Source organism: Panicum hallii, chromosome 7, assembly GCF_002211085.1.
Source record: "Panicum hallii strain FIL2 chromosome 7, PHallii_v3.1, whole genome shotgun sequence".
NCBI lineage: Eukaryota > Viridiplantae > Streptophyta > Magnoliopsida > Poales > Poaceae > Panicum > Panicum hallii.
In genome coordinates, this window is record NC_038048.1 from 30,720,392 (window position 1) to 30,746,776 (window position 26,385).

Genomic DNA, 26,385 nt, shown 5'->3' on the forward strand with positions numbered 1-26,385 from the left:
ATAGTGCCTAATTAAAGGTCTATTTGGATCCATGTAGGTAGTTAATGTTAGCTGGGTAAATCTAAATTGGTCAGCTAATGTGCAGCTAAAGCCCTTCTTACTAGCTAGATAGTAACTACCATACAATTAGCCGGTACAATCCAACTAATTTCAGCTAGCTAGCTAATGGATTACCTAGGTGTATCCAAATAGCATATAAGGTTAGTGATCTAGGATCAATTTAATATTTATATATATATATATATAAGTCCCGGAGGGTAGTATTTCCAATATTAGAGCGCCTTTGTTTTACACCTCACTGGTCTACGAGAATGAGACGGTGTGTCTTCTTATTCAAAACCGACAATTGAGGATAAGCTTAGGGTGCTACTGTTAGAGGTTACTTGCAAGCCACCCTAAGCTAGCTAGCTAGTAGAACAAGGCCAAAAACAGTCGCCGTACCACACCACCCCTAATAAAATGGCCCCATCTAGGAGGCAAAGGCATGTGCCCAGCCCCTATTTTGAAGGATACAATGCATGGAGATCCAGTGTGGTGCCCTTCTTCCTTCCCTGGAACCATGTGTCACGGGCGATCCAAAAAATTCATTCCATCTCATCTCTGCAAGACCATGCAAGTTGCAAGCCATCTCCTCCAGATCCTCTCTGATTGAAATGTGAGGAGGCTGTGCGACCGTTGCATTCGAGAGGATAATATTGCAGACTTTGCAAGCAGATGCATGCAGGAACATACTTGAAGCGAAGCTAGGATGCATGTATGTCCACGAATGCTCCTTTTCTAAAGTCAGATGCCAACAATATATCGTTTGGGAATGGGAACCCTAACTGCAGCAGGCAGCACGCAGCTCTTCCAGGCTCATCACCTTAGCTTTCTTCTATACCTCTGGCGACCTGCCACCTCTTGCGAGCTGTTACGTGTGTTGGAGCTAGAGCTCTGTAGCATGTCTCAAGCAGACAGATCACTGCTGCCGAAGCTAGCTTATGGACATGCTACTGTCTTCCCGCCGACTTCGCTGGCCATTGTTTCCTTACTTTCCACTCTCAAATCCGTCGCATATTCAATCCCTTAAATTTAATTCAAATGTCATTCTTGAACACACGATGTGAATTCACTTGTAAGCCTGACACCTTGTGTTGGAGTTTTAATGGCTCGACAGCAGGCTCATCGACTCTCTATCGACTCTCTACCTTAGTGTGGAGCGACGATGACCATGCATGTATAAGGAATGAGGAGAACTCTTTCTTCATGGAAAATCTCCATAGTAAAGATAGCATCAAGGTGAGGACCAATAGTGGTCATCCTTGGATGATAAGTGATTGACAACGTTGTGTGGATGGATGTATCTCTTGGCTCAAGACAAGGATAAGTGATTGACAACGTTGTGTGGATGGATGTATCTCTTGGCTCGAGATGTGCAGGTACATGATGCGACGTGACGGTCGATGGATACAATGAAGGTCAAACGAAAGGTTCATACCGATGGACCAAGGGCAGTGAAGGATGGGCGCTAGTAGGCTTGGACTAAGGGACCTGAGGAGTTCAGGCGGAGTCATGGACGATCCACGCGGTGCACTGAAGAGAAGAGTACATGGATGAAGACGGCGTCGGAAAAGTCAAGGAGCAAGGTGATGGAAAGTTTGAGTAGGCTGCCCGTGTGCAAGAGCGTGAAAGACTTGAAGGCGTCTTGACACTTGGCGGAGGCCGGACACACGTCGACATCGAGAGGGTCGTGTGGTGACCAAGTGGAGATGGATAGTTTGGGTGGTTTGGACGTCAAAACTACCATGCAGGTAGGTTTTCCGGTTTGGACCTCAAAATCGGGGGCGTGTTCGGTGCGGCCGGATGGCGGTGATGGAGGGCACGTAGCGCCATCGCGAAGCTTGTGTCGAGGCGAAGCAAAATCGTGAAAGCGGCGTATCCGTCCGGTGCTCCTAGAAAAAGTTGGACGGTTTTACTACTGAGGGATATTTGGGTTATGTGCTTTATGTAATGGCGTTTTGAATATTTGTTAGGCGCTTATGTATATTGTGGATGGGCTGTTGGAGCAGCCATGTCTTTGGAGAGGTTATTTGGGTGTGTGAGAGTTTTGGTTAGATTGAGAGAGCGAGAGAGGGAGGATTTTTTATTTGAGATTTTTTCCATTCAAGCTTTGATTGGGCTTCAGAAGTGGATTGTAACAGGACATCTTGAAATAATCCAAAGATCAATTTCGTACCAAATCCTTCTGTTCTCCCATGATCTGAAATTTATCTTTTACGGTTTTTCCGGGGCTATTTTTAGGGGATTTTGTTCGTTACATTTGGCTGCGATTTGGTTCCAATTCCCCCCCCCCCCCCCCCTAAATTTCCTCTTTTTCCAGGGTTCTTGGGATCTTGTGAAATTGGAGCTAAAAATTCAACATTTTTAGGTGTTTTCGGTTGGAATGGATTGCCCATGATCTAGTGAGGCTGTGGTTCAAATCTTGTATGAATCGAGTTGGATTTAATCGAGTTTTGAGAATTCTTGTGGAGCTCGTGCTTGTGTTTGCCTGCTGTTGTTCCGTTCCAGAGCACCGGGCTTTCATGTCGGTTCTGTGCGTTTGTGTCTTGAGCTGTTGCCGCCTCGATCGATTCTACAGGTCAAAGTATCCCTCTCCGGCAGTCAGTAAGAAGAGGAACACTCCGAGTTCTTCTCTGTCAATCCTAGCAGCAGCTCGGCTGGATCGATTTTTCTTGAAGTGTTCGGCTCTTCTGTGTAGGTTCAGTTGATAGCATCTCAGCTCAAGCTAGCAGCATCTGGCCTGTTCTTCAGCTCTGCTTGTGTCGATGACAGCAATAGCATCTGCTCTGGTTTTTCCCTCTGATTTTCAGCGACAGCAGCAGTGCGATCGATGGTCGTCAGTTCGCTGCTGAAGCTGCTACCTCTTTTTGGTTAATAGCTTGACCATCAGGCAGTCAGGCCAACTGGCCAACAACAGGGGCAGCTCCCTTCTTGAGTCGACTTGATTTGATTTTGTCCCTTGTCGATTTGGCGTGGAGCTGCAGCTTGGTTTCTGCTTCAAGCTTTTGCCTTCAGATTTCAGTGCAACATCACTTTGGTGTGCTCGGCTGTTTTGCTGTGTTCTGCAGGTTTCGTCAGTTCAGTAGCTGCAGCTATAGATGGCCATTCAGGCCGACCGGCATGACCTGGCACAGGCCCAGGCACGACTCGACTGGGCCGAGCATAGTAGCTGCAGCTATAGATGGCTATTCGGACCGCCCGGCATGGCTTGGCACAGGGCCAGGCACGACTGGACTGGGCCGAGCATGGTATGATCATCATTCGGGCCGTGCCGTGCCCGCCCACGTGCTGCACCTTCAGTCCAAGCACAAGCCCACAAGCTCATTTACGTGCCAGGTTGGCCCGGAAAGCACGTCCAAACAGTCATGCCATGCTGGCCCGGAGCACGTTAACAAAAAAAAAACTCTCCCTCAACTCCAAAACTCACCAAGAAGACAGACAAAAATATATGTAACAGAAATAAAGTAGAACAAACTTTAAAAAAAGCAGCAGCATCACACATCAGTACATCAGATGGCTTAACAGAAATAGCAAAATGGTATTGATAGAGCTGTTTCATAGTAGTTTTGGCTGCCTCATTAAAAATCTTGCTAGGTAAAAACTCACACCTTGTGAGAAAATCCTAGCAAGGAAAAAAGAGTACAGCCAGCTCTAGCTAAAGATAGGTTCAATTGTTCAACATTATAATTTTCATGAATACATCATTACATGAAAAAACAGATAAGAGAAAGCCATTGTCTTGACTTCCACGGTTCCACTCTTGTAATCTTGTAATCTTGTTGCCTTGCAGACTTCCTCCAACTTCAAGGCTCCAATCCTCTATAGCAAGTAGAAACAATAAAAATCAAGTTAATAAGCATTAAGCAAACTAGCAAAGTTACAAATTGGATTGCACTATTAGGATCTCTGAGTACTTACTAGTTACTTTGCACTTGTGCTTGAATGCCAAAGGTACGCCGAGTGCTTTGTCACGCCAAACCCTGTTCTCAACTTCATCAAACCGCCAAAGGTACGCCGAGTGCTTTGTCACGCCAAACCCCCGAGCATGGAAGCTAGACGAGCCACCGGAGGTACCCCGAGTGCCTTGTCGCGACCAGCCCCCAAGCATGGGAGCTAGACGAGCCACTGAAGGTACGCCAAGTAGCGTAGGTACCGGCCGAATCAGAGGAGATATGCCACGTAGTCGGTGACGCCAACCCCCGAGCCTGGGAGTCGGCCAAGTCGCTGCTAGCACGCCGAGTGGTCTGAGCCGATGAAGTGATGGCCGAGTAAGACAGCTATTGGGAGCATACCTCACCCAGCGGCATGGTCTAGATCTGGTCCCCTGCAAGGTAAACATAAAAATATGTTATAATCGATATACATGATATCAAGTCGGGAGCGAATCCCGACATTATAAAATGCATCATAAAATATCACATCTTGCTCTTATCAAGCCATGTAATTTCCCCAAGTAGTTATCTGTTACGTTTAAGCACCTGATCACTGATAGCCATAGCCCATAGCGCAAGGAGCTGATCACGTGCACGCTTAGGAACATAGTCGTACAGAAGAGTCAAGATTTCACGGATTAAGGCGTATGCTACCCGAGTACTTTAGAAACCGCTAAGAGAAGACAGCGAATGCAGAAATAAGAAGTCAACATGCGACAAAGAGAACGCGCGTTGCGCATAAAGTAGTCGGCGAGAGCATATGTTGCAGCGTGCATGTCTGTAGGGTGTAGCCGCTGTGAGCCCGACATAACTCGGTGTACCAAGCGCGTGGGCTGTTAGTCAGCAAACTCTAAAAGTATTCAATCATGGTGTACCCCCCCGAGGGTAACTCTCGTCAAGAGACGTACCCAAAATAGTAGCTGATCCTGTGATGAACAAATCGGAAAAGGTATAAATGACTTAGTTTGATTTATGGGCGATTTGCCGATGAAGCTGACTAGTTGGAGTCGATTCCGACTAGCTATTGACGGTGTGAGGTCCGCTCCCGACTAGTTTTCTTAGTCAAGACGAATTATGGAAGTAGTCATTGGCGCAAGCAGGAGCCGTGCCGAGTTGTCATGGTAGAGTGGGCGATTTTATCTCCTGATTGGAACAAAATGAAGAGCCTTCAGCCCAAACGCTGAAGGGTTATGGGTGCTATTCTAAGAATTAAAAAACACAGCTGGCTTCTTGCAAACCCAGCAGCTCTTAGATGTGAACTAGAGACATTCCGAAGAGAATCAACAGCTTTCCATTCTGGCTGCAGAAGATAAAGAAATATTTCTCTTCAACTCTTTAGAGATTTATATACAAGGAAAAAGTCCAGATTACTCCCTCAAGTATGATCAAACTCCGGATAATGCCTTTAACTATTTTTTGGTTCAATTTGGCCCCCTAAACTATATCATTTGGTCCAATTTACCTCATAATATAATTTATCTTTTTTATTTCTCCACATACAAGTTCAATCTTAATTTAAGATTTTGCAGAGTTATAGGGGGCATCACAATGTATGTCAAAAAATATATATTATGAATTTTTCGTCATTATTTTTTTATAATTTTATATCATAAGGGTTAGTGTATGATTAAATATCATACCCTATCAAAATAATGATGAAAAATTCTTGATATGTTTTTATAAAATATGTTAAGATATCCCTATCATCTTGCAAAGCTTTAACTTATTACTTCGCTTGTGCATGGATAAATAAAAAGATAAATCTTATTAAGGGATAAATTGGACCAAATTACATAGTTTAGAGGGTAATTTGAACTAAGAAATAGTTTAGGGGATTATTTGGACTTTGACGATACTTGAGGGGAGTAATCTGGACTTTTTCCTATATACAATGGCAAGAGGTGAAAAATAGAAAGAAAACAGTTGTAAATGTAGTAGTACCCTTTCTCCCTGTGTACACTAGCAAAAGAGGCATACTATTATTTTCATGTTTGAGCAATGGACCTATCTATAGTCACTTGAGGGTTTCAAGCCTACCTAGCACCTGAATTTCAGTATGTTGATTCGTCAAATCCAATGGCACACCTACTCACCCATTGATCCTAGTAGTTATCGGCATCCTGCTTTGACTCCTTCAACCCGTGCCACCACTATCTATGCACCGCGCCTATCACTCACCGGAAAAGTATGTCTCGTTGACATGACCAAAGTTCACATAACTCCCTTAACTATTTTTTGTTTCAATTTGGCCCCTAAATTATTTCATTCGGTTCAATTTTCCTCCTATTATAATTTGTCTTTTTTATTTCTCAACACACAAGTAGAATTTTAGTTTAAGATTTTGCAAGGATGTTGTGGGCATCACAACGTACGTTAAAAAATATATTATAAATCTTTTACCATTATTTTTTTATAGCAGGCGGAATACTTCACCTCCTGAACTACAAAACCGAGTATTCTACCCCCTCAACTATCCAAAACCGGTCAAGTAACCCCTCAAGCGGTTTTGAACGGTGGTTTTGCCACCGTGGCTGTTGATGTGGACGACGATGTGGTGATGGCCCACATGTCAGCCCCTCTCTCTTCTCTCCTCTCCTCTATCCTCTATGCCCGTGCGAGGCCATCTCGCTGCAGCCGCCGATGGACTTGCTGATGCCGGGGGATGCCATCGCCGGGGCATCCGCGGACGCCCGGGAGGTCGCGCGGATGGTGTCCGACCAAGCGTGGCGGCGCCAAGGTACGGCCGAACTCGGAGGATGATCGCGCCACGCGGAGCGTGCGGTCGGTGCTCGCATGGTTCCGTGGCAGCGTCATGCCCGACGCCGAGGACGCCAGGCTCATGCTTGCCCGTGTAGGTGTCGCCACCTGGTCAGACTGCGAGGAGGAGGAGGAGGCATTCTTGGAGGCCCATCGCGCAAACTCCGTCGCCCCAGCATCTCCTCTACTTCCAGCTGATCACGCCACTGCCCCATATCTGCCACCTCGGAGCTGTCCTGGGCCGATTCCTTAGGCCACCAGCACCTTCTTCGCCCCATCGACCTCTCTGAAGCCTCATCCAGGACCGTCGTGCGCTGGAGCGTTCTCCCACTGGCGAGCCCGAGCCACCCAACGCCGCTGCCAAGAACCCCACGGTGAGCACTCCCACCAGGTCATTGCCGCCCCTATTTTAGTCCCCAAATTGGTTCGCTGTTGTCCCTTGGAGCCCGTGCGCGCGCTACCGGTCCGCGTTCACCGCCAGCCTTGTTGGAACGCGTGCAGAACCGCCGCAGGCACCATGGTCGTGCCCTGTAACAGCATGGGCACAGAGAGCAGATGAGAAGAGAAAAGAGAGGGGTGGCTGACATGTGGGCCATCACCACTCGTCGTCCACGTCAGCAGCCATGGTGGAAAAACCACCATTCAAAACCGTTTGAGAGGTTATTTGACCGGTTTTGGATAGTTGAGGGGGTAGAATACCCGGTTTCATAGTTCAGGGGGTGAAGTATTCTACTCTCGATAGTTTGGGGGTTATCTAGACTTATTCCAAATTTAAAGCCACAGAGTTTAGTTCCATCACAACTTCTCCTAGCTATAAGGTCTTGATTTAGCTTTTGCTCAATGACCGAGGTATACCGAAGAGAAAAACTATGGAGCTTGAATCCTATGACTGTATTATTTACACCTACCAGTTGCAAGAAACACTGGAACATCTCTTTCTAAGCTACAACTTTAGAGTCCATTTGGCAAGGTTGCGGCTCCAAAAATGGCTCCGGCTGGAGCTGAAGCCGTTTTCAAAAATATTTGGTAAAACGGCTTCACCTTATTTATTTTTATTAAAGGATTCAAGAGAAGGAGCCTGTTGGAGCCACGTTTTGTGGCCCCACCACCACCTTGAAAGCTGTTTTGGGCTTCATCGATGGCTTTTTGCACAGCGCCACTCCAAAACCACACAGCCGCTCCAAAACCACCCATTTGGCCGGGCTTCAGCCGGAGCCGGCTTTGGAGCTGCTATTTGAGCTCTCCCAAAGGGCTCCTAATTTGCCCAAACATCTGGGCTTCTCTGAACCTTTATCTCCAACCGCAGGTAGACCTTTTTGGGGCTCTTGAAGGCTTCAAGACACAACTACAGGTTTCTTTTTTCATGGAATTGAAATCATCATCTTAATTTGCTGGGCAATATGAACATAAACAAATGACTTAATTTTCAAAGGAGTTTCACCTACCCCTTGTGAAACTTGCAAGAATACATTCAAGAGAGAATTTAGTTTTTTTTATGGTCACCAGGAGGGAGAGCGTCCCCCACCTGAAATTTCATTGATAGGACTTTTGGCAGCCAACAATATACATTACATTTCAGCATATCGGGGGAAAACCAGGGAGAAAAGAGAACACCAACACCAAGGTACAACGATAAGAGATACACAACTCGCTAACTAACCAAAGACGAGTCATGTCACAAGCTGAAGACGACCACCGATCCTCGATTAATGCCACCACCGAACAACATAATTGCCAGCAACACTGTGACCATTGCATCCCCACACCGCTCCTCGTAGCGACGCCGCTCCACTGCCGCCCTACATCTGAGGGACCACCCAGCAGAATGGGGACTAAGAGAGGTGTAGGACATGCAAACCACAGTTTACTGGACACAACGGTCTCCTTTTGAAGTTGATGGCGACACCTACAACATATCCGGGCTCTGCATAGAGCCATCCAACGCCATCCAAGGAGAGGAACTCATGAAGAGGAATGACGGTAGCGGTGGAAACACCGCCCGGCAATTGATTCACTAGCACCACCAGGGAGAACGCCGACAAAGCAAAGGCGCCAGAGGAGGACATTCACTGAACCACGATGCCAGCCAGCAGCGAGTGCTAGCTTCGCCAATAAGAAGTTAGGAGGAGATAGAGCATAGACCTTCGAGGATGCGGTGCCTAAACCAACAGCAGGCAACATAGACCTCCAAAGATGACGCCTACAAGTAGGAAGCGATATTGAAGATGCTGTCGCTGCTTGCCCCGTAGAGCAGAGTTTTCAACCGGAAATCTTGCAGCAGGAGCACGACAATGCCTTCAAGAAGGTAGGTGGCGCCGAACGCCGTCGTCGACTTGTCATTGTCAGCCTGAAGAATGGGCATGGCTTTCTCCAAGCTCTCTTGTCCTGCATGCCACCAGCATCTGTGGTGTCACCACAATCCTTGCACTCGCAGCACAGCCCCTCGACTGCAAGGCTTGCAGTCGTGCGCAACCCATCGTCGGGCACTAGCGGCCAACCCCACAAGGACGCCTCGGCTGCCACTCCATGGCGAGCGCCTCGACCGACAGCCAGCGCGGCTCGGGGTATAGGTGACTGTTTGGCCCGGTGCAAATGGGTCGGCCCGTGGCCTGGTCATTTTGGCCCGACACGAGCACGGCCCAACACGGCCTTAATCGTGCCCGGGTCGGCCCGGAGCACGCACAGTGCCATGCTTGGGCCTGGCCGTAAGCCCGCCGGGCTGCTTCGGCATGGCCCTTTTAGGCACAGCCCGTGTGGCACGGCGCTCGGCCTGGGTGGCCTGTGATGCACAGGCACCGTCCGAGCACGGCCTGTTTGGCCCGTTTAAGTCTATCTCTATCCGACCCCCCAGCTCCCCTAGTCGCCCAGTCCGCCAGTCCCACTCCCCTCGACCCTGACTCCTCGTCTCCTCGCGATCCTGTCCTGAGCCCCACTCCAAACCCTAACCCTACCGCACTGCCGCCACCGCCGGCCGCCGCAGTACCGCCCAGCTCCTGTCCGCCCCGCCGCTGCCACCCATCGAAGACGAAGGCACGAAGCTCAAGCATCGGCGCCATGGTTGCGGCCACGAATCGCCCCTCCGTCGGGAGCCGCCCGCCCTGCGAGGAGCCGCCACCTCCTCCGTCGGGCGACCCCAACCTCTCCGCCACACCGCACGTCGCCAGCCGCCGGGCTTCTAACACCACGTCCAGCGCTCCTCCACCGTGGTGCCGCATCACCCAGATCCTGCGCGACGACCAGAACCCCTCCACCGTGCCGACACCTCCTGTCGGCCACACCCCCACCTCGACCACACCCTCAATTCCTCCTCCACCGCACGCCATGGCCGGATCTGGCTCCGGTTCTGGCTCCATCAACGACGATCTTCGGGCCTGTGGGTGTGCCGGGGATGATGAAGATGATGTTGGCGACGACGGCGACCCCCTGTTTGGTGGTAGCCCTGGCACGCAGCCGGACTCAACGCCGATCAGGAACCGGAGCCCTACCCCGAGCACCGTGAGCACCCAACCTACTGGCACTGGCAAGAGGCAAAGATCGTTGACATCGGATGTTTGGTAGTACTTGGACCCGCTCGATAAGGACGTCGATGGTAAGACTGTGAGGTATGGCGCCAAATGCAAATTCTGTAAGAAAGTATTAACTGCTAGATCTAGCATAGGTACCGGTCATTTGGGAAGGCATGTTAGGTCTTGTTTACGTAAGCAACAAGCTGCTACTGCTACTAGTCAAACAAATTTGCATTTTGCTCCTGATGGCCGGGTGGCACACTTTGAGTATAACCCTGCAGTAGCTAGAACTGAATTATGTCGTTTGATTGCTAGGCTAGATTTGCCTTTGAGTCTTGGTGCTTCTATTGAATTTGAGGAGTACATAAGGAATGCTCATAATCCTAGATTTGTACGGGTGTCTAGGACTACTACTACTTCTGATCTTGATGCTTATTTTATTACCAAAGTTGCTGAAGTTAAATCTTTATTGTCTGAAGCATCTTGTGTGTGTTTGATATCTGATATATGGAGTGGCAATGCTAAGGAAGACTATCTTAATGTGGTTGTGCATTTTGTTACTACTGACTGGAAGTTAGAGAAAAGGATAATTGGTTTTAAATTGATTGATTGCTCTCATTCTGGAGTTAACATTGCTGAGAGAATTTCACTTGTGCTTGCTGACTATGAGTTGACATCCAAAGTGCTATCTGTTACACTTGACAATGCTTCTGCTAATGCATCTGCTATGGATAAATTAACTCCATCTTTGTCATCATATGTTGGCTCTTCTTTGTTGCATCAGCGTTGTGCATGCTATATTATTAATCTTATTGTTAAATCTGGTCTGAAACGATTGGACACATATCTGGATGATTTTAGGATAGCCATTTTCTTTCTTAATTCTTCTAACCAGCACATTGCTTCTTTTAAATTATATTGCTTGGCTGCTGGGGTTCATCCCCGTAAGTTTGGTTTGGACATGAACATTAGGTGGAACTCAACCTACCTAATGCTCAAGCACCTTGTGCCATACAAGGACACCTTCTCTGTTTTCATCCACACAAACTATAAGAGTGGTAGTGGTACGTTGCTCACACAGGACCATTGGTATGTTGCTGAACACATTCTCAAATTCCTTGAATAATTTTACAAGTCTACAGTTTCACTTTCTGGTATTTACTATCCAACTGCTCCATTGATGATGCATGCTATTATTGCAATTGCTAATCACTTGAATCAATATGAAAATGATAACCTGCTTAGAGATGTGATTGTTCCTATGAAATCTAAATTCTTGAAGTATTGGTGAAATATCCCAATGTTGTACTCTTTTGCTTTCATTTTGGATCCTAGAGCTAAACTTAATGGTTTTAACAGTGTTTTGCAAGTACTTTCTGAGTTGCTCAATCATGATTACTCTACTTATTACAATGATGTTAGAAATGAGTTAGCTAACCTGTTTGCAAAGTATGATTCAAAATATGGTGCTTTGAGGTTGCAAAGGCCTTCACAGCCTACCGCTGCACTAGGTGATGACCCGGCAGTTTGGGGTCTAATTTTTCGTGGTGCACCTGGTTCTTTTGTTGCACCAAATCCTGCTAGTTCTAGGCCTACAATTTCAACTGCTATTTCTGAGTTATCAGCTTATTTGGATAGTGATTCGCTTAACCAATATGATGCATCCTTTCATGTTCTTAACTGGTGGCATGATCATAAATGATCTTACCCTGTTTTATCTATTTTAGCTAAGGATATCATGACTGTACCTGTTTCTACAATTTCTTCCGAGTCTGCTTTTAGTTTAAGTGGCAGGTTGCTTGATGACCGGCATCAAAGCCTAACTCCAGCTCATGTGGAGAGGTTGAGTCTGATCAAGGATTGGGAGCAAGCTCATGCGAGGCAGCAACACAACATGCAGAACAAGGAGCTCGAAGAAATGATGGAAAATATGTACCTAGATGAGGATTGATGCACCCTTATATGTAAGCTCCTCCCTCCACCCTTGTTCTTCAATTCGGAGCTTGTTCAAGTTACAAATGCTGCTCTTATTTGCATTTTGTAGATTAAAGAGCTCGATGCTCGAAGATCACTAAAAGGGTTGGGTTGTACTCTTTTTTCCTTTAGGGTTTTATCCTCATGTAGTTGAAATGGGGTTTTACCTAAAGGTTTTTAATGAGGCAACCAATTTTGTATTCAACTCTAAACAACCCTTTTATAATAGCATGGTGATCTTGTGCCTTGTGCATTGTGCTTGAATGTGTAATCTATCTTATGCCTTGTGCCTTTGTAATAGCATGGTGATGTAAACAACCCTTTATAGAATCATATTATGTGGAAAAAATTAACTTTGTTGCTGTGTGCCTGACTGCCTGTTAACTGTGGGAGGGGTGGGCTGCGGGCCTGGCCCAGCACTATAGCACGGGCCGGCACGGTTAACTGGATGCGTGCCGTGCCCGGGCCTGACCCCCGGCCCATGGGCGGGCACGGCACGGCTCGCTGTGACAGTCGTGCCGGGCCGCGGCCCGTTTAAATCGGCATGGGCACGGCCAGGCCCGGGCCGTGCCAGCCCGTGACAGCCCATCACGGCCCGACTTGCCGGACATCATGCGTGCGTAGGGGACGCCATGCCCGTGCCATGCCCACCCACAGGAAAGAACCAGTTGGTGCCAACAACGACGTTGCGTCGAGGTCAGGTCAGACGGCCCTCGCCACAGCGAACGAGGAGGTGGTAGATCCGGCGTTGGAAGGCCCGGATCCGGGGTCAGGAGACCCAAAACTCGCGCGCCCGCCGGAGCACGCCATGGCCGTCGGTGAGGACAGGCACGGAGAGGGAAACGGGGAGGGGACGCCAGATCCGGCCGGATACATGGAGGATCTGGCCCCAACTGGCCTGTAGCGCCGACAGCCGGCACCGGCGCCACTCTAGCCGAGGCAGGGAAAGAAAAACTTCGGGGGAGGGAGAGCTCATGGGAGGAGGAGGCCCTGCCACCGCCGTCCTTGAGCCCGGGTGGAGAAGGGGTGGCTGTGTGGCCGCCGGCGGTGGTCCGCCCGGGTCGCCCTAGGGGCAACGCGAGCGGCCTTCGGATCAAAAGTTGGCTGGGACTCGGAGAGGAGAGAATTTAGTTTGGTTATGCATACTTACCCATGATTGAAGAATGCTCGCGGAACTTTGTATAATTTGATTGATTTTCATTACTTCTTTTCTTGTTTCTTAAAAGTTTCTTCTTTTAAAAACTATGTACCTATTTTTCCCTCTTATCTACCCTCTCACATTGCATAAAAAAAGCTTCCACTGAGTGTGGGTTCTCTAGGATAGACCCTTTCTTTGAATCCACGGGAAGAGTTTTGGTTTTCAAAGTCCATTTTACTCATGAACTTGTCGCTGAATCTGAAAAACACCACTGAATTCAAAAACAAGAAATCTTGCATACCTAAACTTTCAATACCAGTCAAATTACCCCCTTGCCCAGGTCAAAGATGTTTTGCAGATGGTTTTGCTGATGTGGCAATAGGGCCCACATGTCGGAGCCCACCTCATTAAAAATATGGCAATGGACCCCACCTGTCAGGAATTTATCCCCTCCCCTTCTCCCTCTCTGTCCTCCCTCCCTAGAGACGCTAAGGCGCTCAGTGCCATTGCTGCCTGGCACTATGGGCCACTGCGGCGGTGTCTTGGCTGACGACGGCGATAACATCATGAAGCTGTGTGGTCCCGCAGCACGGCGGCCGCGAAGGGGAGGCAATTTGGCAATGAGAGAGGTAGGAGCGGAAGGAGAAGTTCCTAATATGTGGGTCTCATTGCACATAAGCAAAACCACTATAGAAAATCGCTTTGAACTAGTCAAGGGCTAGTTTGACTGGTATTGAAAGTTTAGGTATGCAAGATTTCTGGTTTTTAAGTTCAGGGGTGTTTTTAGATTCGGTGATAAGTTTGGGAGGATGGGGGGTTAAAACGGACTTTCGTGTTGCAAATTTCTTTGTGCAATTGGAATACCATTGTTGACAGGAACTTATACAATTAGAGCTTACTAAGTAATTACCCTTCTTGCAGCTGAGAATTAAATTACCGTCATCAGCCAGCCGCAAGGAAATACAATATGATATCACTACAACAGTCTTGATCACCTCATTATTCAGCCAAACCCCATGGCCTTGGGAGCCAAGCGCAGCAGAGGCTCCAGCGTGTCCGGCGCGAACTTGCGCGCGAACACATAGCACACGCCGCTGGCCCCGTCATGGTAGCCGCTGCAGTTCCTGCCGCCGCCGCCGCCTCCCCCTCCCCTGATCTCCCCGATGAGCGCCTCGGTCACGTCCCGCGCGCCGTGGGTGCGCGGGTGGGAGCCGCCGCGCCTCCAGTTGGCGTACGTGAGCGTCCGGTTGGCGTTGCGCCGCCATCCCAGCACACTGAGCAGCGTCGGCAGGTAGTGCTCCTCCGCGAAGCAGAACCTCCGGCGCGCGCAGAACTCGACGAACGCCGGGAAGTAGGCGCCGTCAGAGACGAGCTCGAGCGCGAGGTCCCGGCCCATCTCGAACCACTGGGCGCCCTTGCGCCACTGCTCCAGCGTGACGTTGCTCCCGCCAGCGGGGCGGCGGCCGAAGAAGGGGTCGTAGCGCACCTCGCTGTCGTGGTTGACGAAGCTGTCGACAAAGCTGGTGCCGGAGCCGGTAAGCACGGCGTGCACGGTGGTGAAGTTGTAGAGGGGGATGCACGACTCCGACAGAAGCGCGAAGCGCTCGTTGCCGTGGTCCAGGAGCGCGCTCGCCACCAGCCGCCGCTCCGCCGCCACCAGGCTCACGTCCCCCCAGAACGTTTTCTGCAGCCATTGCGCCTGGCCGTCAGCAAGCTCATCATCGTCGCGTGACTGTGAACTGAGTTCTTTTGGTCCATTAATTAATTACCTGGCTGGGGATCATGCGGCCGTAGAACACCGAGTCCTTGGGCGGCGAGCCGGTGTAGGAGGGATCGGCGTGCACGTAGATGGAGTAGCGACCCTCGTGCCCCTCGAAGAACTTCTCCCACAGCGGGCGCAGAGGCAGCTCGCCCCTCGCCAGGAACAAGAAGGCAACCTTGGTCACGCGGTGGCGGTACGGCGTGCTCCGCACCTTGGGCGCCATGGACGCCCACCAGAGCAGCTCCTCGTCGGTCATGTTGCTCTTCATGAGATCGCTCGGCTCAACCAAGCCCATCAGCCCCATTTGCCGGTTCGTTGCTGGCGGCGACGGTGGAGGCTGCAGGGGCAGCGGAGGTGGTGGCGGCGGCGGCGTTACTGGAGGCGGCGGCGACGGTGGCGGCGCCGTAGCAGTGGCCGGCAGCGGTGGCACGAAAGGGAGGTAGAAATTTGGAAACCTTGCGTTGGAGGTCATGCCCAGAACGAACCCCAAGGAGAAGATGAGAAGGACAGGCACCACGCCGAGCAGCTTCCGGCCTACGTGAGGCACCCGGATGACATTCGTGTCGTTCATGGCTTGGCCGGAAGGCAACACGACGAGTGGGTGATCGAGACAGAAGCATTGCAGCAGCGGTGCGTGTCTATATGACCGCGCTGCGAGTCAACTGCTCCGTCGATCGAGGTGACGATGAAGAGACGCACTCCCGCAGCTCCGCTTTGCTTCCTATGCAAATTTTCACATGCGTGGCTTGTGGCTGCAAAAGCTTGTGGCGTTGACGCGGTAAGCTGATCGCCAGTGCTACCGAGTGGTGAGATTGGAGTGTATGGAATCTAATGATTTTTTTTATTGTTACATTTATCGGTATTTTTCGAAGAAAGCTGCAAATGGACAGAAACAAACGCATGCCAGTTTATCCTAAAAAAACGCATGACAATTTAATCATATTGTCGATATTAGCACTAGAAAAGAAGATCATCAGCCGCCAGTACTACGAAGCCGAGACTAAAAGTCTCGATCTTCGTCACTAGGCAAATAACCTCTTGCCTCACACGGTGTCTCTTACCATCTCACTTACACATCACTTATGATTGAGAAAGAGTTACTTTCCTTTTGAAGTAACTTATAGAGGACCCTTTGGTATCGGGTGGCAACACCAACTGATATTAAAGGGTGCGGAACCTTCAGTATCGGGTGATAACACCAATCGATACTAATATGTAGCTTTTAGTACACCAACCAATAATAAATATCCCAGACCTTTCCATCCACCATAAAAATATCGGTAGGCATTGCACCCGGTACCAATGTAGTATTAGTACTGGATCCAATGCCTACCGATATTTTTGGATGGATGGGCTGTTTTCTAGTAGTGTGGGGCCGAATATACAGCAAAGTGTCTATCTTTTAAGTGGACTTATCTTTGTTTGGACAAATCACATTACTAATCAACAAGTTCTAGTACGTGAAGAAGCACGTCAATGTCTATCTATATGCAAATCAAATGGGCACGAAAAGTGAGTGACCCTTACGAAAAACTTCAAGCGAACAAAACTAAATAGACAAGCAGTAGTCTAGTTTTAGAATCGTTTATTGGTTAGATCGAGACGAACTATATGTAAGGTCAATGGTAGCAGATGCCAAAGATATGGGATAGGGTCAGATCTTGGATCAGGAAAGGGACGAGTGATACGACGTACCGAGAGGTAGAGTAAACGAGAATACGTAACTTGTAACGTATGTTCCCAGCTGGTCAGTTTTAAACCCGGGAGTAATAAAGGTTTTAATCCTGAGTCCAACGGCTAGGGGATGGCGGGAAGTTTTAGTTCTGGTGGCTCCAATCCGAACTAAAAGGGTCTTTAGTTCTGATTGGTGGCTCCACCGGGACTAAAGGATCCTTCACGAGTTAGTTTAAAAAGGAAGGTATCCCATTCAAAGTCACATGTGCTGTGTAGGTGGGGTGGTAAGAAAGCTACGTGTGAGGTAAGAGATTTTGAGTTCGAATCATGTGGACCGCAGGGTTGGTTATGCTTGCGCCAATTAATTATTTAGTCTAGCAGACCCTTTAGTCTCGATTGCTTTCCCCAAACCGCACCGTTTTAAATAAGTCGGCACCAGAATACAACACACATGAACACGCACACCTTGGACTTGGAGGTACAAACTTCACAAGGAGGAGGATAACCAACGTGCAAGCTCAAGAGAGAAGCTCCCCTAGAGCTTAAACTACCGCAAAATCCGCTCCAAGGGACGAACTCGGGGCACTAGGGTGCTATTAAGGCACTACAAGCTCTGAATGGAAAGCTAATCAATGCCAGTGGTGCACTTTCCTATTCTGGAAAATTTGCTTTTTCATATTTTTTTTTCTTCCTTGCGGCGGCCGCTTCCTTTCTCCAATGCTATCAGCAGCCCAGACATAAAACATCATTCAATTCACTGCCCAGCAAATTTGTTTCCCCCAAGCAGTTTAGGCAAATAATAAGCATCATCATCAAGAATCATAGAACAAAGAAATACCAGGCAACAGACAAATTGTCAGGCACTTCATAAGACACAGCAGCAGCCCCTCATGGAAATAAAAGAACGTATAAATGTCATGCAGCATCATGCATCTTAGAACACAATTTCCAGACATACGAAGTTACCTATTGATTTGCCTACAATTTTCATTGCTGCACTATGTGAATCAAATTGCAAAATGCACTCGATATGTGCTCCCAACTGCTAAATATATTTGCTTCTAATTACTCGAAATGCCCTCCGATTTGCATTCATGTTCAATACTTTGGTGACCTGCAAAATATAATGGAACAAAACATAAAAATCAGAGAGGACATGCAACTATGTGAGTAATGGAGGTTCAAAAAACATTCCCTAATTAGTAGGCTGAAGAATTGTTGCTGGTATTAGTATTAGCATTGCTGGTAGTTGTATGTTAACTATTTAGCGAAGGCAACCAATAGAAAAATGAACTGTGAGATACTCATACAAAATTGCTTAATGAAGTGTACTCTTATGCCTAAATAGAACAATATTATTGCTTATTGGGAACAATGGAACTAGCAAAAACTTATTGCTACAGGATAGGTATTAGCAGCTGCAGAAAACACCAGCAAAGCTACAGGTTAAAATGAGATGAACAAAAGCACATTGATCTAAAAATTCAATTCATCAGCCAAAAGCAAGCAAAGCGATGACTGAACAATGGAACCAGCAGTTGCAATACTATAGCATGAAAAAAGACCTTCCATGTACCTGACATTTGAAACCTTGCTGGATTGATGAGCTGCTTACCTGCCCAAACTGATGACAGATGTCGCTACTGTTGCGGCGGCAAAACAACTGATGCCACTGTTGTGCCGACCCAATCAAAGAAGAGGTGATGATCTCATGTTATCCCTATTGGCATGAAACAGAAAGGAGAAACTACGGCAAATGCAGACAATTCCAATTGGACAGCACAATATCAAGATGGAAGTTCCTTTCTAATAACAGTACTTTGCCTAACTAATAATAATAATTTGTCTAATTAAATACAAAACTTTACCAAACTAGTAACAGTAATTTGCCTAACTAATAACAATACTTTGCCTAACTGAAAATAGTACGTTGCCTAACTAACAACACAAACCAAGAAGAAATGGATAAATTAGTTGCAGGAAATCATTGATGGATCATTCAATCACTGACAAAACTGATGCGTGATGAAAAAATGCAATTACTTATCTAGCAAAACTGAATGTTGAGTTATAGAATTCCCTAACACTTATATTTGCTAGATTATCAAAACAATACCAATAACACAGATCAGATTCCTATGTTCATGTACTGTCAGCATGTCTTATAAAAATGAACGTAAATGTGTAGCACTGCTCTTACCTCCACCTATCAGAAAATATTCCCCTTGCCAAAACATCTCACACCTCACACCACAAACCACTCCGGTGGATTTGGCATAGGCAACCTACCAAATGAATTCTAGGAAACTGAAAATGGTTAACTAATAAAACTATGTTATTGCCTAATAGATACAATAATACTGTCTGCATCATATTACTAAATTGGTATTGAATAATCAAATAAACTGCTTGGCTTGAACTTAAATGATAGAAAATGATATATATGAACACAACCAATCAGCAAAAAAAAAGAGTGGATGTGCTCTAAAAAATATGTGATCCCAATCCTAATAATGTCTAATATATGATACTTCTTTCACAATTGCCTAATAAAAAAACAGGAATGGAGAGTTCCGCATGCATCGAGGGGCCACCACGCCGGGAATTAAAGGGTTTTTGCGAGCATGAGAGGTGCATAAAACACACCTCACGCTAATAAAAATCACAAACCACTCTGGTGGATTTTATGGCCCCAAGTAAAGACTTATGCGACTCAACTCAGCACATGGCAACCTAAAATTTTCTTAAAAGCATATGGCACCCGAGAAAAATGGATTGTTCTTTAGTGATGATATTCTCCATACGAAACAATGGTAGACTAAAAAATGCACAATTTGGGTGTTGATTTAGAGTAGGCAACCTACCAAAATGAATTCCAGTAAACTAAAATGGTTAATCAAAGAAAAATGTGTTATGCCTAATAAATATAATATTACTGCCTGCACCAGATTACTAAATTGGTGTTGAATAATCAATAAACTGCTTGGCTTGAACTTAAATGATAGAAAATGATATATATATATATATGAACACAACCAAACCGCAAAAAAAAGGAGTGATGTGCTCTAAAAAATATGTGATCCCAATCCTAATGTCTAATATCTATACTTCTTTCACAATTGCAGATACTGAAAACTTCAACTTACCAAAAACCAGCAAGATCCCCATGGAAAAATGATGACTGCACTTAATCAACTACACTAGCTTATTGCGGATCCTGAAAAAAAATCCAAATAAGCAATGTACGGGCAAAAACAAGACAAAGAAACTCAGTATCATTTGCTAATGAGTTTGTTGAGCACCTGAAAATAATTACGGAGTGTGTAAAAACACTATGTATGATAGTTTCCTAGCAGAAACTCAACTTTAAACAATTACGGGGGGCGCGATGGTGTGTTTCCCCTTTCCAATGTGGCCTCAGATTCAAATCCTCGAGAGGACAGCAAAACTGAGATACACAAAAACGGAGATCAAAAATCCATAATCTAGGAGCAAAACAACATGGGAGAGAAGTGTGTGTGTGAAATGTGGGGGAATACAGTAAAATCAGAATGCAGCAATGGATTTGATAATCCATGATTATGAACCTGCGCTTCCGCCCCACTACATCCTAGATTATGGATGCGAAATCGAAATCAAGGGTGGGTGTGAGCAACTAATCTGCGCAAAAATCACTCGAAAAACAGAAGAAAACAGAGGGGAGCAGAGGGGGCAAACTAATCTCGCGCATGACACCGCCTAATCTGTGCTTCTAGCCCACATCCCCCACCACGACATCCCCTAATCTGTGCTCCCAGCCCACATCCCCCACCCTTGCATGAATCCATATGCGGAAAACAAACCACCGAATGCAGAAATCAGATGAGAATGTGGAGGTGCATGAACTCACCTGGTCTAATTGCAGCTTCCAGTCCCCCTCCCCCACAACCCGCGGATGCCTCGCTAGATTCCAGAAGCGCACGCCGATAACCTCCACCAAAAACGAAATGAAAACCGATGAAAACTGGACGCGCGCATGGCTTTGAGCGCGCTGCAAGCAGGAGGGATTCACTCACCTGGGGGGCTGATTCGCTCCCCGCTTGCTCCACTCGGATCTCCCTTCACGTAACATCCTAATTTTCATCGCCATTCATCACCATTGAATCGTATTTTTCCTTTCTTCAGGTGGATTTTCTCTAATTTCTTCTCCACTAAGCAAAAGTGGGATATTTCCAAAGCAACCCTTTAGTTCCTTCTCCACTAAGCAAGAGTAAGATATTTTGTATGGAATAAAATTAGTAATAAGTAAAATTTTAAAAATAGAATATTTTAGAATTCTCTAGAAGGGGACACCTGTCCTACTAGTATCATAGCTTCCCTTGACCTATAAATAGAGCCCTCTCCTTACCATAGCATCCACCCATAAGTAAGGTAGTTAAGTTGTGGAAAGGCTAGGAGAGTGAGTGCTGGACTAGCCACTTAAAGGTGTGTGTTCCTTCGTGGCTTTGTCGTTCCAATAAGGTAAGTGTTTTATAAGTGTTAGTCTTCTGATTAAACTTAAGTATTTAGAATATAAGTTGTAATTCATCTATTGGTAGGCTCCACTCGCCATAAATCGGGGTCGTCGCACACAGTGCCGGCCGAAATATTTTTCCGCCGTGTGAATCGCCACAATTCGTCTATAAAGGAAGCCGACGCCCTCCCTGCCGTCCCCACCCGCGCTCGCTCCCGCTCGCGCACGCGCGACACGCCGGCCCCACGACGGGACCGCGCACTGCCGCCGGCACCGCGCCGTGCCGCCCACCTCCGCGTCCCCATCTCGCCCACGCCGCTGCAGCGTCCTCGCCGGCTTTGCCGCCTCGACGCTCGCGTCTTCAGCGCTGCCACTGTTTGAGTTGACGGCGAGCTGCCGCAGCCCACGCCGTCGCCCGTCCCTGTGCGACGCCGCTGCTGCTCCCCTCGCCTATAAAAGGAGCAAGGCCGTAACGAACCCCATCATCAGCCCAAGCAAATCGAGCCGCTTCACTCCGGTAGCTGAACCACTTCTTACGAGCCCAGCTCACTCACAAGACGAAACTCCAACAGTTAACCCTCTTCCTCGAGCTATTCCGCGCCAAGGTAAGATAGCAGGCAGCTCTCCGACCATTAACTCCGCAATACTAATAAAGGCCCAAAACACCCACCAGGCCGTGAGCACCTAATCCAAATCATTCTATTTGAATACCAACCAATACTGTAAACCCAATATCTCCTTCATATCAACTCTTTTTCACATAACTCTTTTTCCTAAACTCTCCTCAAATCATATACTATCTATTCCTCCTATTTTCATCTCCATTTGAGCTTATTTTATAGCTTGCTTGTGTTTGTTTGCCGGTTGTGCCGTTTCCGCCGTAGATCACGGAGTGATCGAGGAGGAGCCTGCCAAGGAGTACGAAGGCCAGTACAGCGGGCCGGAGCCAGAAAACCTGTACCGCGAGCAGGAAGCCGCCGCCGCCGCCGCGTACGTAAGCGAAGACAAGTTTCATCGATCCCTACGTGAACGGTTGCATCCATGTGAGGACGTCTAGTTGTAGCTCTGGTTTAGGATCGATTACATATATCGGTGCTTGAGTGATTGAGTGTGCTCATACATGCATATGAGTAGTTATGCATATCCAGAGTTGAGACTAGGATATGAAGGGATTTAACTGAGACTAGGGTAGCTGGGTATGCTGGAGCCGGCGCTACCGTGGTGGTAGACTGGCAGGTGAGTGCTACCGTGGAGATAGGCTCGAGTTAACATATTGAGGGATGGTTGCTGCTCTGGTGAACCATAAGGACCGAGCTGTTTTGACATCTCACCTAGCTTACTTTAGTACGACCACAGGTTCCGTTATGGGCCGGACTTAGCCTAATCCCACTGGTTAGTCTGACGGTCGTAGGGATGGTTCACGGGTATAGACCATTGGGGTCAGGGCCTGAGGGTTTGTGCGGCCGGGCTGGGGCGTGACCATGGTTGGGTGTCGGCTATGTCGGTTGTCCGTTCGGGCAGTCGAGCTTGTGGGTACAGTGTACGATCTCTGCAGAGTGTAGAATCCATTCGAATAGTCCGTGTCCACGGAAATGGACAGGCTACGATGTGGTCCTAACAACTAGTGAGCTATCTACTGTGGGTTGTGTCGGGAAGAGTTGCATACCATGAATTGCATTGCTAATGCATTGTGTTTAATGTGCGTCGTGCATGCCATTCCCCTCCCGTAGGGAGAGGTGGAACTTGTTGAGTATTTTTGTACTCACCCGTTTATGACTTATTGCAGAGAATCCTGATTTTGTGCCTGAGGAAGGTGAGTAGTTCGTGCCGTATATCCAAGTCTGGAGTGGTGCCGTTGCAGTAGAAGCCACCATGTCAGATGAAGAGTTTGCCCTTGCGTTTATCACCGCTACTGTTGTATTCCTAGTTTATATTATTGTATTCCTAATTTATATTATTGTTGTAATCGAATGTATTAAATAAAGCTATGTATGACTGTGGCACCACTTGTGTAATGTATTTTCACCAGTTACTGTTTTCTGATGTTTAAATATATGTTTAGCTCCGGTTATTTAGACCGGGGCGTTTCAACTGCAGATGCAGAAATGCGCGCTGCGAATGCGAGAAATACAGCCGGCTACGACAGAGTTTTTACCTTTTAATTAAGATGAGTTTGACAATAAAATTTTGTGAAGAGGCATTTCATGCCCATCCACATCTTTAATAAAATTTATAAAGTTTTTGCAAACTTTTATTGATATACACATTTGGAATGTACAATATTGCTGCAACTTTTTGCTTATACTTTCTTGACTAAGCTGTCACAGTGGTGTGCGTTTTACTAGAGATGGGGATGGATATGATATATCCTCCAGCTATACTAGTGGATATGATATACGTACTCATATCAAACTCTATACTGGCCTGCGTAATTGTTATTAGGGGCACTCTCTTGCTAGTTAAAATAAGCACAAACATCACAGACCTCAGCGTCGGAGAACTGACCCCGTTACTGGAACAGCTTCCGGCCGGCGTCCCCGACGAAGGCCGCCACCGCTGTCCACTCCTCCAGCAGCACCTCGTCCCCTCCGTCCCTGTTGATAGGCGGGAAGAACAGCCAGAACGCCGTGCCCGCAACGAACGCCACCACGAGCAGAGTCGCCACCGGCCGCGGCGGCGTCGGCGGCCACCCCCTCGCCGCGCACCACCCCTCGGCCACGCAGCAGGCGCCGTGGATCAGGAAGAACGCCGCCATCTCCCCGGTGGGCGGGCGCAGGGTGAGGTAGCACACCATGACCTCGTGCATCAGCCCGGACACGAGGAACGTGGCCAGGACGCCGGCCGCCCTGCCCGCGCGCGCGCGCACGGGGCCGTAGACCGACGGGCGCAGCACCGCGGGCACCACGAGGTTCCACCGCCGGCCCCAGAAGTCGCGCAGCGACGACGCCAGGTACGGCAGGTCGAACTGGGGCTCCGCCTCCATGCCGAGCGCGCCGGCGGCGGCCGCGATGCAGGGGAGGAGGAGGTCGAAGAAGCAGTACATGTGGACGCCGTACATCGCGAGGCGCGCGTAGAGGGGCAGCCGGTCCTTGAACCGGTAGGCGCGGAGGAGCGCCGCCACGACGGCGACCTTTGCGGCGCACGAAACGAGGAACGCGGGTGCGGGCCGCTTGGACGCCGCTGCTGCTTCGCCGGCGGGGCGGGTTCCGCTGCCGCTGCCGCCGCGATTGGTCATCAGCTTGACGGGGAGCGCCGCGGTGAAGAGGAACGGGAGCACGGGGAGGGCGGGGTCGAGCGGCCCTAGGCCGGCCGCGAGGAGCGCGACCTTGAACACGCCGAGCCACGCGAGGAAGAAGGCGGCCATGCCCCGGGTGGTGGCGGAGGAGGAGAAGGCCAAGGGCGCCGCGGCGAGGAACGCGACCACCGGGAGCAGCGCGGCGAGGCGGGGGAAGCCCGGGCGGAGGCGCGAGGACACGGCGCGCGCGTACAGCGCGGCGGCCGACACGGCCAGGGACACCATGGGGATGCTGTCCCGCAGGAGCTCCATGGCTGCGGCTAGCCCGGCCGTCGCCGCCTCCGGGTCGTGGCAGCACTGCAGCAGCCGTTGAATTCAACGACCGAGAGCCTTCCAAGAGAACACCTTGTAGTAGATTACGGCCGCGAGTGTCGCGACGTACATTATTTTGGGACGAAAATTCAAAGCCAGCAACCTCTTTCTCCATGACTCGCTCGCTCATCCAGAGTTCATTGCAGTCTTCCTCGCACGCTCATGTTGCATCCACTCTACTGCCACGTGTACAAACTAACCATAGTATACATATCTGACACGGCAGAATATAAACTATACGAATATATAAATCTAGAATATAATTTTATTAAGAAAATCCTAATATTACAAAGAAGAGGAAGATCAAAACCCATACCAAGCACTTCTAGCAACTTCGGCACCCGAACAAGAGCTGCTTCACCTAAACTCCACTACGTGGCACAGGGATCTCTCGGCCGGCAATCGAGGGGAGGCACTAGGAACCGCCATTGTAAGCCAACGAGGAAGCTCCACGTGCAAGGGTTAAGTCGGTGGAGCTGGCCATGGTTCGGCCGAAACACCTGGTTCGGTCGAACCAAGTTTGGCCCCAATCGACCTCAGACTTTGCTGAGTGGCTGGCAGGGTGGGCCCTGGGATCTTTGGTGCATGGTTTGGTGCTGTCCTAATTCGGTTGCATGTCCCAGTGGGCCCTTTGATCCATGTTAAGGTTGAACAGTGCTTTCTGATTGGTCGATAGCTTTTATCTTGGATTCAAGAGTGTGTTTTCCCTCCATTTCTACTCAATTTCCTGCATAGCTCTATTTTCCAAGAGATATGTGGAAATGACATTATTCTAGATAGATATGCGTGCAACAAATGCTAGTTCTTCCCAATTTTCTGATCAAATTGACGGTCGAAATCGTGCCGTAACGAGCGTCAACAGCGGCCTTGCTCGCCACACGCAGCGGCGAGCTGCTCGAGATCCTTCCCGACCTACCTCCGACGCCTCCACCCTGAGCCCCCTTGGTCGCAGCCGGAATCGTGGGGATTTGGGCCCACAATTCTACCGGATGTTCCGAGATTGGCCGGGAGCTTGCCATTGACGCAGGAGGAGTGGAGGTCGATGACGCCGAGCAATGACTACAGGCCATGGCCGAACACATAGGGATCTGGCCCGGGAACGGGAACCTCGAGGCGTTGAGCGTCTCGAGCGTGGTCAGCCATCGCAGTGGGTCAACGGTGAAGGCCGCGCGGCAGGCCCCCGCACAAGTGCTCCTGAGCCCGCTGAGGCGGAGCTTCGCGACATGCCGGCGTGGCAGGTCGCACCGGACCAGAAGATGCAGGGATCGGCCCTGGCAGGCCAGTTGCGGGCGCGCATGACCAGCAATGTGCACAGGCTGCAGAGCGCAACGACGTTGCGCGGCGCGAGCACGGTCTGGTGAGGCAACGGCCGCCCAACAGAAGCATGGCGAGGCAGAAGAAGGCACCGGCGGCGAGGCGGCAGCATGGAAGCATAGGGATGGGGAGGTGGTGCGTGCAGGTAAGGTGCCGCACCACCACGGGATGCCACCAGCTCACCGACGGC

General features: G+C 48.8%; 2 protein-coding genes across 20 annotated transcripts; both read right to left on the reverse strand.

Annotated features, from left to right (window-relative positions):
• Positions 1–14,245: 14,245 nt before the first annotated feature.
• LOC112901356 lies at positions 14,246–15,706 on the reverse strand. Its single transcript, XM_025970252.1, has 2 exons — positions 15,116–15,706; positions 14,246–15,030 (listed from the first exon to the last, which is right to left on the reverse strand). The coding sequence occupies exons 1-2, from the start codon at positions 15,677–15,679 to the stop codon at positions 14,350–14,352; spliced, it is 1,245 nt and encodes a 414-aa protein (XP_025826037.1). The 5' UTR covers positions 15,680–15,706; the 3' UTR covers positions 14,246–14,349.
• Positions 15,707–17,604: 1,898 nt separating this feature from the next.
• LOC112901444 (probable long-chain-alcohol O-fatty-acyltransferase 4) lies at positions 17,605–24,979 on the reverse strand. Of its 19 annotated transcripts, XR_003230288.1 has the most exons (8): positions 23,760–24,979; positions 20,838–20,972; positions 20,672–20,752; positions 20,085–20,230; positions 19,929–19,999; positions 18,983–19,089; positions 18,398–18,502; positions 17,605–17,896 (listed from the first exon to the last, which is right to left on the reverse strand). XR_003230288.1 is itself a non-coding variant. In XM_025970371.1 (2 exons), the coding sequence occupies exon 1, from the start codon at positions 24,819–24,821 to the stop codon at positions 23,784–23,786; it is 1,038 nt and encodes a 345-aa protein (XP_025826156.1). In that variant the 5' UTR covers positions 24,822–24,979; the 3' UTR covers positions 23,365–23,386; positions 23,760–23,783. The 19 variants fall into 19 exon arrangements, 1 of the variants encoding a protein (XP_025826156.1); XR_003230301.1 differs by lacking the exon at positions 20,085–20,230; XR_003230293.1 differs by having other exon boundaries at positions 18,983–19,067; positions 20,148–20,230; positions 20,672–20,972.
• Between the last annotated feature and the right edge of the window lie 1,406 nt (positions 24,980–26,385).